A 13,490-nucleotide genomic window follows, 5' to 3' on the forward strand; every position below is an offset into this window, starting at 1 on the left:
GCGCGGGCGCGCGCCCTGGGGGGGCTTGCAGTGGCGCGCCGGCGTTTCTCTCCGTGCGGCTCGCCCTCGCTGAAGCTCCGCACTGCGCGTGCGCCGACGCCGGCGCTCTCCCTTAAGAAGCCGCTCGTGCTTGCCCCGAGGAGGAGTAGCTAGGCAGTCCCCGGAAATGAACTCCGTTCTGTCACACCGACTGGCACGGTAGTTCCTCTGCCGCGGAGAGGTACGCGCCCCCTTCCCCGGCCGCGAGCCTGTGCCAGGCCACGCCTCCGCAGAGCCCCGCGCGGGGGCGCGGACGGCGGGGCCCGGCGCGGTGGGGCCGCGGGGCCGCGGGGCCGCGCTCCCCCGCGCGAGGGTGGGCTCCGCGAGCCGCCTTCCTCCCGGAAGCCTGCGCTCAGCCCCGAATCGCCCGAGCCGGCCCCGAGCCGCGGGGCGAAGGTGGAGCGGCTGACGTGGGCGCGTCTCGGTGGCCGAGGGCGGCTTTGGCCCGGCTGAGGGGAGCCACCCGTTCCTCCTTGGAGCCCCCTCTGCCGCAAAACTTTGCTGGAAGTGAGAGGGTGGGCTCCAGCTCACCAGTGCGTAAGGACCCCGACTGTTCCCCAAGGCCTGGTTCTTGGTTCTTGGGTTTGGAATTGGCTCCACTGAGGTGCATCCTTGTCCAAGTTTCGTGGGTTTTTTTTTTTTTTCTTACAGACATTGTAGGGTTTCGTATCCGTTTTTAAGTGGTGTGCAAAACAGTGCGTGGGACGTACATGTTTGAGGAATATTAATAAAATGAATTGCCAGATTCCCCAGAGTTCTTCTGTCCTTATCATTTCTAGCCTGTTATTTGTGACACTGTATTGCTTTCTGTTTTAGCTTTGCCAGGTGAGTGTGCATGTAGTACAGTTTTGAACTTTTATGAATGGATCCATTTTGTGGTTTCGGCTTTTAAATAATATTAAAAAACCCTGCAAAGTCCCATGATTGTCTAGTCTTCCATTGTATGAATACAACCTTGTGCCCATTCTACTGTTGATGTGCACTTTGTTCCAGTTTAGGGCGTCTCAGAACAATGCTATAATAAACATTCTTCTACCTGGACCTTAATGCAGAGGCATTGGCGGTTCCAAGATACGAGATACATGCTTTGGCGTCCTGGGAGAATTGTGGAGTCAAAAGGTATGCCAGTTTTGATTTGGAGAGCTTCTGAGGTTAACTTCCCAGGAAGTCACTGTTTTGCTGTTCCCGGAGCCCTCCCCTTTCCCGCCAGAAGCTGACCACTTAGAATTGCCAAAAAGCATTGGTTTGGTTTGTTTAGTTGGTTTTTGGCTTTTCATGACAGGGGTTTCTCTGTGTAGCCCTGGCTGTTCTGGAACTCACTCTGAAGACCAGGTTGGCTTTAAACTCTGCCTTTTCTGCCTCCCTAGTTCGCCACCACGACCTGCTGCGTTTATTGACAATTTTATCGACTACTGCTTAATGATTACATATACTCGATCATTCTATAGATGCAAACAATCTTGGGCTGAGGATGTAGTGCTAGATTCATTACCAAGTAGACGTCAAGGCCTGAGTTTAATCCTTGGTACCAAAAGTAAATAAGCAATAAATCTTAGCTGATGCCTTCCCAGAGGCTTTCCTTGCAAACATTCTTCTTAGAGGAGCTGAAATACCTTTAGAAAGCCTAACTTTGCATCTCCTCTGCTTATGGCTTCTGTGTGGGTGCCTCTGGATCTTTGTCGGACTAGAGTTCCCACATTCCATACTAAAATGTTTCTGTAGAACTTGTGTCATCTTTCAGTGACTAAATCTTGTTAGGTAAGCAAATAGTGAGTATATGTTCCCTTGATCTGGGCTTTGTATTTGTCATGGAGACTGCAGGTGTTAGCTTTTGTTGCAGAGACTCCTATCTGTATTGTAACCACCTTTAACTCCAGCTGCTCAGACTTAAGGCTTTGATACAGTTGATTTAAAGTATATCAAGTCTGCAAGTCCAAGGTGCTTTTATGTCAGAAGTAGCATTGATGATTTGTTTCATGCTTCTAACTACCTTTCAGGATAGATAGAAATTATATTAAGAATTCCTTGAAAGTAATTACAAAAGCCACATATGACCATCAAGTTGCTACTTGAACCTAGGGGCCAGGGTCACTTTTCCTTTGTTTAAGGTAAATTCTAGTAATTCTTACTTTTTCCGCTTTTCTCTCTGTGGGCCTGTCACCCCTACCCCTTTCCCTGACAGTGTTAGAAAAAGAGCCAAGGGAGGTGAGGCCCAAGGGGGGAGGACTTTCCTGAGCTGTCTTTGTAGGCCTTACACTGGTTAGTTCTCAGCCACAACAGTCCGAGTTGAGGGGAAGATGGTGCCATTCCATATGACAAATTTTGGATTTGGTTGTGAGCACACATGTCAAAAACAGGGGAACAGGTTTTGAGAGTGAAGCTAGAGTCCAGTTTCAAGGCAAAAAGCCAAACAGTGCTCAGGAAATGGTAGGCTCCTGTGTAGGCTCAGGGGGAAGAACAGGCTGGGTAGTTGAGTAGGCTGTGTTGATAATAGGATTACAAGCCAAGCTGAAACTCCAGGGACAGCTGGGGAGTCCTTTGCTTGCTGCTCTTTGGTGCACACACCAGGTGTCGGCCATAGGTAGTAGTGGGGCTAGAGCATCCCAGTGGTAGGTGTCTGTTACATTATTGGGTCCAGGTGAGAGTTAGACCTTCCTTGGTCTGGCATGTTGGGTAAGTTCTTGTTCATGGTTTCCTGGATATGACTTCAATATGTCCTTGGACTTACACTTTTAAATTTAGTTCAATAAACTAATAAGGCATTTATTAGTCTGTGCTGGGTGGCTGCTACCTGACTCATGGTGCTGTTTAAGGGGTCCACCCAATGGCTTCAGTTATCCTGTTTTCTCAAAATGGACTGTGTAAGGCATTGGAGAAATGAGTAATGATAGTAACTATAATGCTTTAGCTGATGCACTTGGCTTGCAAAACACTGCTTTCTCTGTTTTTTTTTTTTTTTTTTTTTTTTTTTTAAGACAGAGTTTCTTTACATAACCAGGCTGTCCTGGAACTTACGTTAGACCCAGCTGGCCCTCAAATCACAAAAATTTGCATGCTTCTACATCCTGAGTGCTGAAATTAAAGGCATGAACTACCATACCTGGCTTAATTTTTTGAGACGGGTCTCATGTAGCCTAGGCTGACCTCCAACTTCCAATGTAACCGACTTCTGAACTTCCTGTCTCTACCTTCCCAGTATGTCTATGTGGTGCTGGTAATGGAACCCAGAGCATTATGCATGCTAAGCAAGCACTCTGCACCAAGCTACATTCTCAGCTCTGGCCTTAGGACTTTAATCACAGCCATAGCATTTCTAATTTAAAAAGAGTACCTAATAAAGAAAAGGTCTTAACTGACTTCTGGCCTGTCATTAGATTATCTAAAATGCCCCCTTCCCTTAGCTTCAGCTGGCAGTTCATTTGGCTGTTTTTAAATGGAAATAAAAGTAGAGTGTAGGCTCTCTCTCTCTCCACTTTCTCCCTTTCTCTCTCCCCTTCTCTCTCCCCTTCTTTCTCCCCCTCCTGCCCTCCCTCTCTCATTCCCTCTCTTTTCCCTCCCTCCTTCCCTCTCCTTGTATCCTTGTATGTAGTTTCACAATGGGAATTTGAAACCTGTCCTTAAAAAGTTCCTGGTATATCAGGCTGGCACTCTATGTAAAGTTGATGAAACCTACCCTTGAAACATTTCTGTCTTAGGTTTCTTCCACAAGAAGTAGTTTACTAGCAACTAAATCAGATCTATTTCAAGGGTATTGTTTTTTCACACTGAGTATTTTCTTCTTAAGAGAGATTCATCAGATTGATAATTTTGGATAAAACTTTTTGAGACAGGGGCTTATGTGTCCTAAGCTAGTATCAGTTCTGTCTTGTTATATTGCCAATATAACAAGAACTTTTTTTCAAGTATAACCTTGAACTTTTTGATCTTCCCATCTCTACCTTCCAAGTTCTGGGATTCCAGATGTGGGCCAGGTTATTTTGTGGTAGGGATTGAAACCCAATTTATGAATGTTGGGCAAGGACTCTGTCAACTGTGATAGATCCTCAGCCCTGGATAAAAGCTTTCTGTGCAATAATGTACATAAATGCAGAACTTTATTTATTATACATTTAATTGAATATTCCCATCATTTCCCTTTAGTGATGATACAAGCCTTTGAGCTTTACAGGTTTTTTCACTAGGGGTTGGGGAGAATTACCTGTGATTGACCTACAATGTAGTTGGATTGTCTTCCCTCATACTTTTAGTATTGTATCTATATATTGTATGGCTATACTGTACTTGTAGCATAGCTATCATTTTTCTTTAGAATTTGGGAAGAGTTTGATGTCTTTTACTGTGTATACTGTCTCAATAAAGTGGGTTCCTTTATTCCACATAGTTCAAGGAATTTTGAACTATAAGCTGAACTTCATTCAGGTTTGGCTAATAGTTTTCAGCCTTGAAAATTTTCATTAATTCAAATGATTTTAGTAGAAAGAGAAATGTCCTGTTGCCTAGATGAGTTCTGCTTTTCAAATTACCAGTACTGTAAGCTGGTTAAGTCACTTACTAAGATCTGTGAACAGAGCATGTGCTGGGCAATATCATAGCACCTTAGCAGACGCTATGTTTTCTCTCTACATGCTAAGACAGAGGGGTGTGAGCTGCCTGGAGACAACTTGATATTGTGTTAGGAAATAGCAACTGGGTAGGAGAACATCTTCTTCCTTAAAGGCGCTACGCCTAAACAAAAGCAAGGTTTTGTTTTGATCACCTGGAACTCATGTAATCCAAACTGGCTTTGAACCTGAATGATCCTCCTGCCTTGGCCTCCATACAGGATACAAGATTACACTCAGTTTTATAAAATCCTGGAGAGCAAACCCAGTATTCTACCAACTGAACTACCTCTCCAGCCCTCCAGAAAAAGTATTATAAAAAAGTTATTTTAAAAATATGTATAGGGGTCATAGAGTAGTTGTTTTCCTTAAAGAAAATAGTATTTTGTCTCCCACAAATAATGATTCTGGCAAATTAAAAAACAAAACAACAAAAGAACCTCATTAGTAGGGGAACCTTAGCTGAAGGTGTACTTCATAGTACCTACTCTAAAGAGCATGCTATAAGTATGATATATGTTAGCAGTAAGCCAGAGTTAACATTGCTTTTATTGATATTTTTCATTTTCACTTCTTCATGTTGTAGACCTGTAATGGCCAGATACTACAGTGAAGTTCAAAGTTTGCAACAGGATGATTCAGTTATAGAAGGAGTGAGTGATCAAGTACTTGTGGCAGTGGTGGTCAGTTTTGCTTTGATTGCTACTCTCCTTTATGCACTCTTCAGGTGAGACTAAAGGGGAAATTATTTGAGGTATTGTGTATTTCTAAAGGTCAATGACTCTTTGATGCTTCCTGGTCTCAGTGACTGTATATGTACTAAAATTTTATCTTCCATTGAGCTTTGACTGCTACTATATTTTTTCCTGACTTAACTTGGAATATTTAAATTCATAGTTTCCACTTTGATTAAAATATTAATATTTCCTTTGAAAGTATCTAGTTTAAAAAATTTTGTAATTGAATCTATCAGCTAGTTGGTGGTATGAATAATAATGCAAAATAGTTAAATAGAAAAAGTGAGAGGAAAAAAACAAACAAATAAACAAAAAGCCAAAAGAACAACCTCAGTACTGCTCTCCTGGCCTAATGCCATTCTTTTATACAGGATACAAGATTACACACAGTTTTATAAAACCCTGGAGAGCAAACCCAGAACTTTGTGTATGGTAGGCAAGTATTCTACCAACTGAACTACCTCTCCAGCCCTCCAGAAAAGCTGCCACCTTCTTGCTTCTGATTTTTCCATTGCACTTTTGAAGTGGTACGTTCTTGTCTTGGTTTGCTTTCTGTTACTATGATAAAGGCCACGATCAAAAGCAACTTAGGGGGAAAGGGTCTCTTTCTAATTGCAGCCCTCAAGTTGTACTCCGTTAGCGAGAGAAATCAGGAGAGGAACTCGGGGCAGGAACTGAGGCAGAGGCCGGAGGAGTACTGCTTACTGGCTTGCTCCGCATGGCTTGCTTAGCTATCTTTCTTTACCATCCAGGACTACCTGCCCAGGGTGGCTTGACCCCCAGTGAATTGAACATCAACTACTAATTTGAAAAAAATAATGTCATAGACTTTTCTACTGGCCAGTCTCATAGAGACATTTTCTCAGTTAAGATTCTCTCTTGGATATATCCACGCTTCTGTCAGGTTGACAAGAGCCAACCAGTATGATCAGTTGTCTTGGTGTTTTTACATACATAATTTTAAACTTCTGATGCCTTCCCTTTTCCTTAAACATGAAAAATTAGGAGAAAGACCTAATTAGATGTGGAAAAATGTTCAGATATATAATATATAGAACTATCTAACTGTTTAACCTAAAGAAACTATACGAAAGAAATGTGTTAAGTGTTCTATATATTACTGACTTGCTTGCAATAAATTCCTGAGATACCAGCATCTGGATTTTATCATTTGCCATTTAAACCTGAAGTCAGCTGATAATCACAGATTTGGGAGGAAGCTGTCACAGAGTAGCCTAGAATGCGCGATCCTTGAAATTGAGTGTAGTTGTATATCATCAGTTATGCTTAAGTTACATTGAGTCACCAGTACTTTTTCTTTCTTTAAATTTAAAAAAAAATCAACTTAAGTATTTAATTTATATATATGTATACATATACTTATATACATATATATACATATATTTATACATATATTTATATGTATATATGAGTGTTCCATCTGCATGTATGCCTGAATGCCAGAAGAGGGCATCAGATCTCATTATAGATGGTTGTGAGCCATCATGTAATTGCTGGGAACTGAACTCAGGACCCCTGGAAGAACAGTCAGTGCTCTTAACCACTGAACCATCTCTCCAGATCCTATGTAGTTCTTTTCCTAAAAGTTAAAAAAAAAAAAAAAAAAGCTATTTATTGGGCCAGGATGCTGGGTCAGTGGGTGAATACATTTGGCATACCTAATGGCTTAAGTTCAGTCCCAGAACCCACGTGGTAAGTGAGAATCAACTCCTATAAGTTATGCTCTGATCTCCACACATGTGCCATAGAACACCCACCATACACATGTGTACACCACGCACAAAATATGTGAATTTAAAAAATTTAAATTATTAATGGGGCTGGGGGATACCTGCCATGATATGCACGTGGAAGTCAGAGGACAACTTTGCAGAGTTAGTTCTCTGCTTTTGTCTTGACATTGGTTCTGGGGATCTAAGTCAGGTCATTCGGCTTGAAGAGCAAGTGCCTGCATCCACAGAGCCATCTCATCAACCTGTGGTTATCAGGAGTTCATGTCAAAAAGTAGACTAATAAAGCAGGTGGGTTAATCCGATGATTGTTGCAACATTTATTCCATTCTTTTCAATAGAAATGTACAGCAGAACATTCATCCAGAAAACCAAGAGCTAGTCAGGGTGCTTCGAGAGCAACTTCAAACAGAACAGGTATGGCTATGTAGTGTGTAGATTTATACAAGGGGATGCTATAATTTCCGTTTACATGCACTGGTGATAAGACATCAGAAAATAAGAAACATCAGCTTCTTTACTCCTTACATTACATTATCTTGTTCTTCAGATTAAGCACATTTTCTTCTTTTGTGGGAGTTAGAAGGATACTAAGGCAGTCTGATGTATTCCAGTCTGGCCTGGGACTTGCTGGTGGCTGAGGATCTTGAACTCCTGATCTTGCTGTCTTTACCTCATTCTTAGCTACTTTTCTATTGCTGTGAAGAGATCAAGGCAACTTATAAAAGAAAGCATTTAATTGGGGGCTTATTGTTTCAGAGTGTTAGTTCATTATCATCATGGTGGGGAGCAGCAGCAGGCAGGCTCTAGAGCAAGAGTTGAGAGCTTACATCTTATCCATATATTAGAGGCAGAGTGAGAGCGATTGGGCCTGGGTTGGGCTTTTGGAACCTCAAACCCACAGTGACAGCAAGGCCAAGTCTCCTAATCTTTCCCCAAACAGTTCCACCAGCTAGAGGCCTAGCATTCAAATTTTGTAAGAGTCCATGAGGGTTATTCTCATTCAAACCACCATACCTCCCAAGTGCTGGAACTACTGGCAAGACTGCCAAACCCAGCAGCAATGACCAGTCTTACTCTATACAGATACATGTGTGATTTTTAGTAAATTACTCTAAAAGAGAACAATTTTTGTGTTTGTTGTTTATATAAAAATAATTATGCATTTGACCTTAACTGAAATGAAGTAGAAACTTTTTTTTTCTTTTCTCTCTTTTACTCTTTTTGTTTTTGTTTGAGACAGAATCACAAAGTTCTGGCTGGCTTGGAACTTGATATGTAGACCAAGATGGCCTCAAATTCATAGAGACATTCTTGTCAAATTGTATTTAAGAAGAAAGGTAGAGGCCATGTAGTTTAAATAAAACACTGTAATTTTGTTAAACTATTGTATATGTGTGATTTCTGTTTTGAGAGATGTGTGTGTCCTTTCACCAGGATGCCCCTGCTCCTGCTCGACAGCAGTTCTACACTGAAATGTACTGTCCAATCTGCTTACATCAAGCCTCCTTTCCCGTTGAAACAAACTGTGGACATCTCTTCTGTGGTAAGCAAACAATATCATACTTGGTTAAAGTGACTAACTCAAGCAAGACCTGTGTGAATGGCTAGTGGGCAGGATTGCTAATTTTCTTTTTATCACCTCTATTTTCTGAGAAAAATAGGTTGCTTCTGATGTCCTGCCCTAGTTGCCATCCAAATAACAGTATATTATTCAGATGCTAAATATAGTAAGGTCTGAGGATGTATCTCAGTTGGTAGAGGGTCTGCCTACCATGCACAAGCCTCGGGCTTGTATAAGTCAGGCATGATGGTGCATGCCTGAATCCTAGTAGTTACTGGAAGGAGGAGGATCAGGAGTTCAAAGTCATCCTCAGATAGAGAACAAATTCAAGACCAGTTTGGGTTACATGAGACCCAGTCTCCCACCCAAAAAGTATGTACATGTGTATGTGTGGGTGTGGTTGCACACACAAACAGGTACTAAATCATAATTTATTTTATATTTAGTGTGTTAGCGTTTGTGGGTTCCAAGCTTTAAAATAGAAAACTCAGTAAGCTTCTAGATCATTAGCAATGTGTTTCTTGCAAGAGTAGTCCAAGTTTACAGGTAACATTATGGGTCCACTGAGTCCTTCAAATTTTGTCAGTTTTGTTATGCAAACTTTGAATGGCAAGATTATTGTCTCCAGAACTAAGTCACAAAACCCTACAGCCTGTCTTTAGTCTTTCTTGTGACCTTAAGGAGTTGGAGACAGAATGAGAAACCTAGAACACATGCTTACCATGCATGCAACTTCAGTAAGGTTTTGTTTTTGTTTTGTCCACATATTTAACATAAGAGAGAACACTGACTTATCTGTTGATATTTATTATTCACCTTTTCTAAGGGAGGACAGTTCTTCTCTCCAGACTTTTTCCAGCCCTTTTCTGAGCTCTACTAATGATCTTTCAGCTTTTCTCTTTTTTATTTGTTGTTTTGGTTCAGACTTTGTGTGGTCAGGTGTCATGGTAAGTGCATAGATGTTAAAGAATTAATCTGGTGTGATGCCTTGCCTCCTGCCTGGAGATCGGGTTTCTCATTCACTCCTGTATATGCCAAGCTACCTAGCCTACAAGCTCCTGTCTCTGCCTCCCTTCTTTAAAGCACCGAGATACAGATATGTGCTCCTGTATCCAACCTTACGTGGTTTCTAGGGATCGGAACTCGGGTCCTCAAGATTGCACAGCAAATGCTTTGTTCACCGAGGCATCTGCCCAGCCAGTTTCAGTCTTTTTATTGGCTTTTGGAAATGCTGAGGAATAGCAGAATAATAAAAGATCAGATGGGGGAAGGAAGTTAATGGCCTTCAGAGAAACAGAAATCTTCCTGCTCTCAAACCTGTGGCAGGTATTCCCAATACATCTGACCTTCCTTGCTCCTGAATCTAGACATAACCTTAATCATCCTCTAGGCAGGTGTTGGCAGTTTGTGAGGTTTGGCACGCAAAATGAACTTATTTGCCAACTCAGGCTTTGCTAATTCACTGAGTGGATAATCCTGTCAATTGAAAGATGGTTGTATTGTGTTCTTGCTTTTACCTTTGGGTCTGAGGTAATAGGGTAGATTGCTGCTGATATCCTGCTCTACTTGTTAGGTACGTTTTTCTTTTGAGGTGGGGCTCATGTATCCTAGATTGGCCTCAAATGTGCTATGTAGCCCAGGATGACCTTGAACTTCTGATCCACATTATCTTCCAGGTGCTGAGATTTCAGGCATGCACTATGCCTAGTTTGTGAGGCAAGGAGGATTGATACCCCAGGGCCTTGTGCATGCTAAGCTACCCCTCTACCAACTAAGCCATATCACATACATTTTTTTATTTATTAAAATCAAAAGTAAAAAACTTGCTTTGCAGTTTCTCAAAAAATGTTCTGTGGACAGTAGATCTAATACCACATATGTCAAGAGCTTTTATTTCAGTAATTCTTTTATGTTGTTACCTCTTCTCCATTATGGTAAACAGAATAATATCAACAGAATCCTCTTATTTGCATCTATAATTTACATTATTTAACACTGTCATGCCTGTGAGGTTTTGTTCTCATTTTTCAGTTAAATAGATTCAGAGAGTTTGTGACCCAGATGAAAGTTCAGTCATCTCTGGCAGCAGATGATACTTTAGTATCTTTTTTTTTTTTTCCTGTGGAGGGAGAAAATTGAATAAGAAAATATCAAGCATCTAATAGCAGATGAACTGAAGCTTTTAATCTGCTGAGTCATAGTATTTTAGTGAAGACAAATGGAATTACATAATTTTCAAAATAAGGACACCCACACCCTAGTTTGAGGAAAAGGTACTTCCAATTAAATGAGTGTAGTTATCTGTCAGAGTAGGCTGAATTTTTGGGTGAAAACCTCATAGATAAAGCTAAGACATATTATCAGATGAAAATAATAGCACTAACAGATTAATTTATTTCTTTTTGTGTATATATACATGTATATATATGCTCATGTACACATATTTGTGTGGGCACACATGTGTGCATGTATGTTGAGGTCAGAGGTTGATGTTTGTATTGGTGTTTGTTTGTTTGTTTGTTTGTTTGTTGAGACAGGGTCTCTCAATTAATGTAGTGCTGTCCTAAAACTCACTCTGTAGATCAGCCTGGCCTTAAACCCACAGAGATCCTCCTGCCTCTGCCAATCTAGTGCTGACACTGACTCCTTTTCATTTAACATTGCACAGTTTAAGAGTTAGCCATCTTCTGACTGATTTGAGTGTGTCACTTTGGTTTCCACAATTGGATTGCTAGTGCTTCTTCTAAGTTCTGGCCTAGAGAACTGAGCTGGGACGTAGCCCAGTTAGTAGCGTACTTGCCTAGACCATGTGGTGCCCTCTGTTTGGCCCTTTACCAGACAGTAAAAATTCCGTCATGTTACTGAATTGAAGGGAAGTGTTTATCTACTGAGTATAAATTCAATAAAATATAAATTCTTCCTTCAGTGTTGCCATCTTTGGTTATTTTGTTGTTCATGAATGTCTTTGTGTGTGTGTGTTCATTTGAGTGTTTGGGGAAGCTCATGTCAACCTCAGGTGTTGGTCCTCAGGATACCTTCTACCTTTCTTTTTCTTTTTTTTTTCTTTTGTGTGTGTGGGGTGGTGGGATGCATGTGGTGGTGTCCTCAATTACCTTACTGTTGAGATACAGATTCTCACTCAACCTGGAGCTTGCTCATTTGGCCAGACTGGCCATCATGGCCCAGGAATCTTCATATTGCCATCTTTTTTGCTTTGGAATCACAGGCACAAAGTGATTTAAACAGCCGCAATAACAAAATGAACATGGAGCTGGGCGAGGTGTTACACACCTTTAATCCTAGCACTTGGGAGGCAGATCTCTGCAAGCTTGAGCCTAACATGGTCTATGCACAGAGAAACCCTGTCTTAAAAAAAAAAAAAAAAAGAACATGGGTGCTGCTGGGGTCCTAATACTTGCTCTGACATTACATACTCAGCCAACTCCCTAGGCCTTAGCCTTCTCTCTTTTATGAGGAGGGGAGTATCCTCTTACTATCATGGAGCTTGCCAGGTTGGCTAGGCTGATTGACCAGTGAGCCGCAGGGACCCACCTCTCTTTGCCTTCTCAGTGCTGGGATCATATGTGTGTGCCACCATGTCCAAATATCTTCCATTGGTTTTTGGGAACTTCCTGAGGTCCTCATGTTTGTACAGCTAAGACTTTACTAATTGAGCCGCATCCCCCATCCTCATGAACATCACCTACAACAATAAGAACTTCAGATATTAAGCTAGAATATACATTTTATCAAGGAAACCCAATACTTCAGTAATTTGGTGTTCAGTTTTTGGAGTGGCGGGCAGGAAAGATCTCATGTGGCCTAGGCTGGTCTTGAACCTGCTGTGTAGTTGAAGTTGATCTTAAACTCCTGGCTCTCATCAGCCTCCTAAGTGAAAGGATTATAGCCACCACTCGTCCTGTAATCCTTTCTAATCCTTTGTCGTTGTTGAAACAGGGTCTCACTAGGTAGCCCAAGGTGCCCACTAACTTGAATTCCAGGTGTCTGTGCTTCCCAAGTGTAGGCATGTGTCACCACACCCTGCTGGTTCATGAACTCAGAAAAAAAGGATTCTTCAAATACATCAAATATGGAACAAAAATTATCTGACAGTTTGTCATATTTAGCATCATCTTTATTTTACATAGGGAACTATTTTCTATGAGGCCTCAGTCACTGGGGTGATTAATATTTGCTTTTTATTATATAAAAATGTCCACTGCTTAATTACTAGCTGAACTAATTGCTTTTTTAATGTTTGGGAATATTGTCAGATTTTAATTTACCTGAAGATTTGGTTGAACAAAGTAACATTTTTTTCAAGGAATATTTAATAAACAATGTAGATAAACAGTATAATAAAACAATGTTTTAAGGAAGGTAATGGTATCAGACAGTTGAAACTTGACCATCATATAAGGACTTTAAAGCTTCATTGCTGATGTTTTCATACTCCACTAGGTTCCTGCATAATTGCATACTGGCGATATGGGTCCTGGCTTGGTGCAATCAGTTGTCCTATCTGTAGGCAAACGGTAATGTTCTCTCTCTCTCTCTCCATATATATATATATATATGCATATAAATCACTTATCTCATTTCACAAATATTAGGATTTTTGTTTAAAAATATTTTATTTTGTGTGTATATACCTGAGTGTATGTATGTGCAGCCTGTGTATGCAGAACTCCATAGAGGTCCGAAGAAGGCATTGGATCCCTCAAACTGAAGTTATGAATGACTATGAGCTACCATATTGGTGCTGAGAACTGAACCCTGGTTATCTGCAAGAGCAGTA

The 13,490-nt window shown here is 41.0% G+C and overlaps 1 protein-coding gene and 1 long non-coding RNA gene across 7 annotated transcripts in view; one reads left to right on the forward strand and one right to left on the reverse strand.

Moving 5' to 3' along the window:
* Rnf170 (ring finger protein 170) overlaps positions 1–13,490 on the forward strand; it is a 22,016-nt gene continuing 8,526 nt past the window's right edge. The window contains exons 1-6 of one of the 6 annotated variants that reach the window (XR_009591322.1): positions 1–220; positions 1,033–1,158; positions 5,227–5,367; positions 7,470–7,545; positions 8,566–8,674; positions 13,154–13,227. Coding sequence is in view for 5 of the 6 variants with exons in the window: in XM_060381555.1 (XP_060237538.1) it covers positions 5,234–5,367; positions 7,470–7,545; positions 8,566–8,674; positions 13,154–13,227 (393 nt within the window). In the remaining variant the exon portion in view is untranslated. Of the gene's footprint in view, positions 221–309; positions 644–1,032; positions 1,159–5,226; positions 5,368–7,469; positions 7,546–8,565; positions 8,675–13,153; positions 13,228–13,490 lie in introns of those variants that run through there. The other 5 variants (XM_060381555.1, XM_060381557.1, XM_021639902.2 and 2 more) reach the window with 5 other exon arrangements.
* LOC132653597 (uncharacterized) overlaps positions 7,540–13,490 on the reverse strand; it is a 25,506-nt gene continuing 19,555 nt past the window's right edge. The window contains exon 4 of the long non-coding RNA XR_009591324.1: positions 7,540–7,826. This is a non-coding gene — a long non-coding RNA (uncharacterized LOC132653597). The remainder of the gene's footprint in view (positions 7,827–13,490) is intronic.

Source organism: Meriones unguiculatus, chromosome 4 (assembly GCF_030254825.1).
Source record: "Meriones unguiculatus strain TT.TT164.6M chromosome 4, Bangor_MerUng_6.1, whole genome shotgun sequence".
NCBI lineage: Eukaryota > Metazoa > Chordata > Mammalia > Rodentia > Muridae > Meriones > Meriones unguiculatus.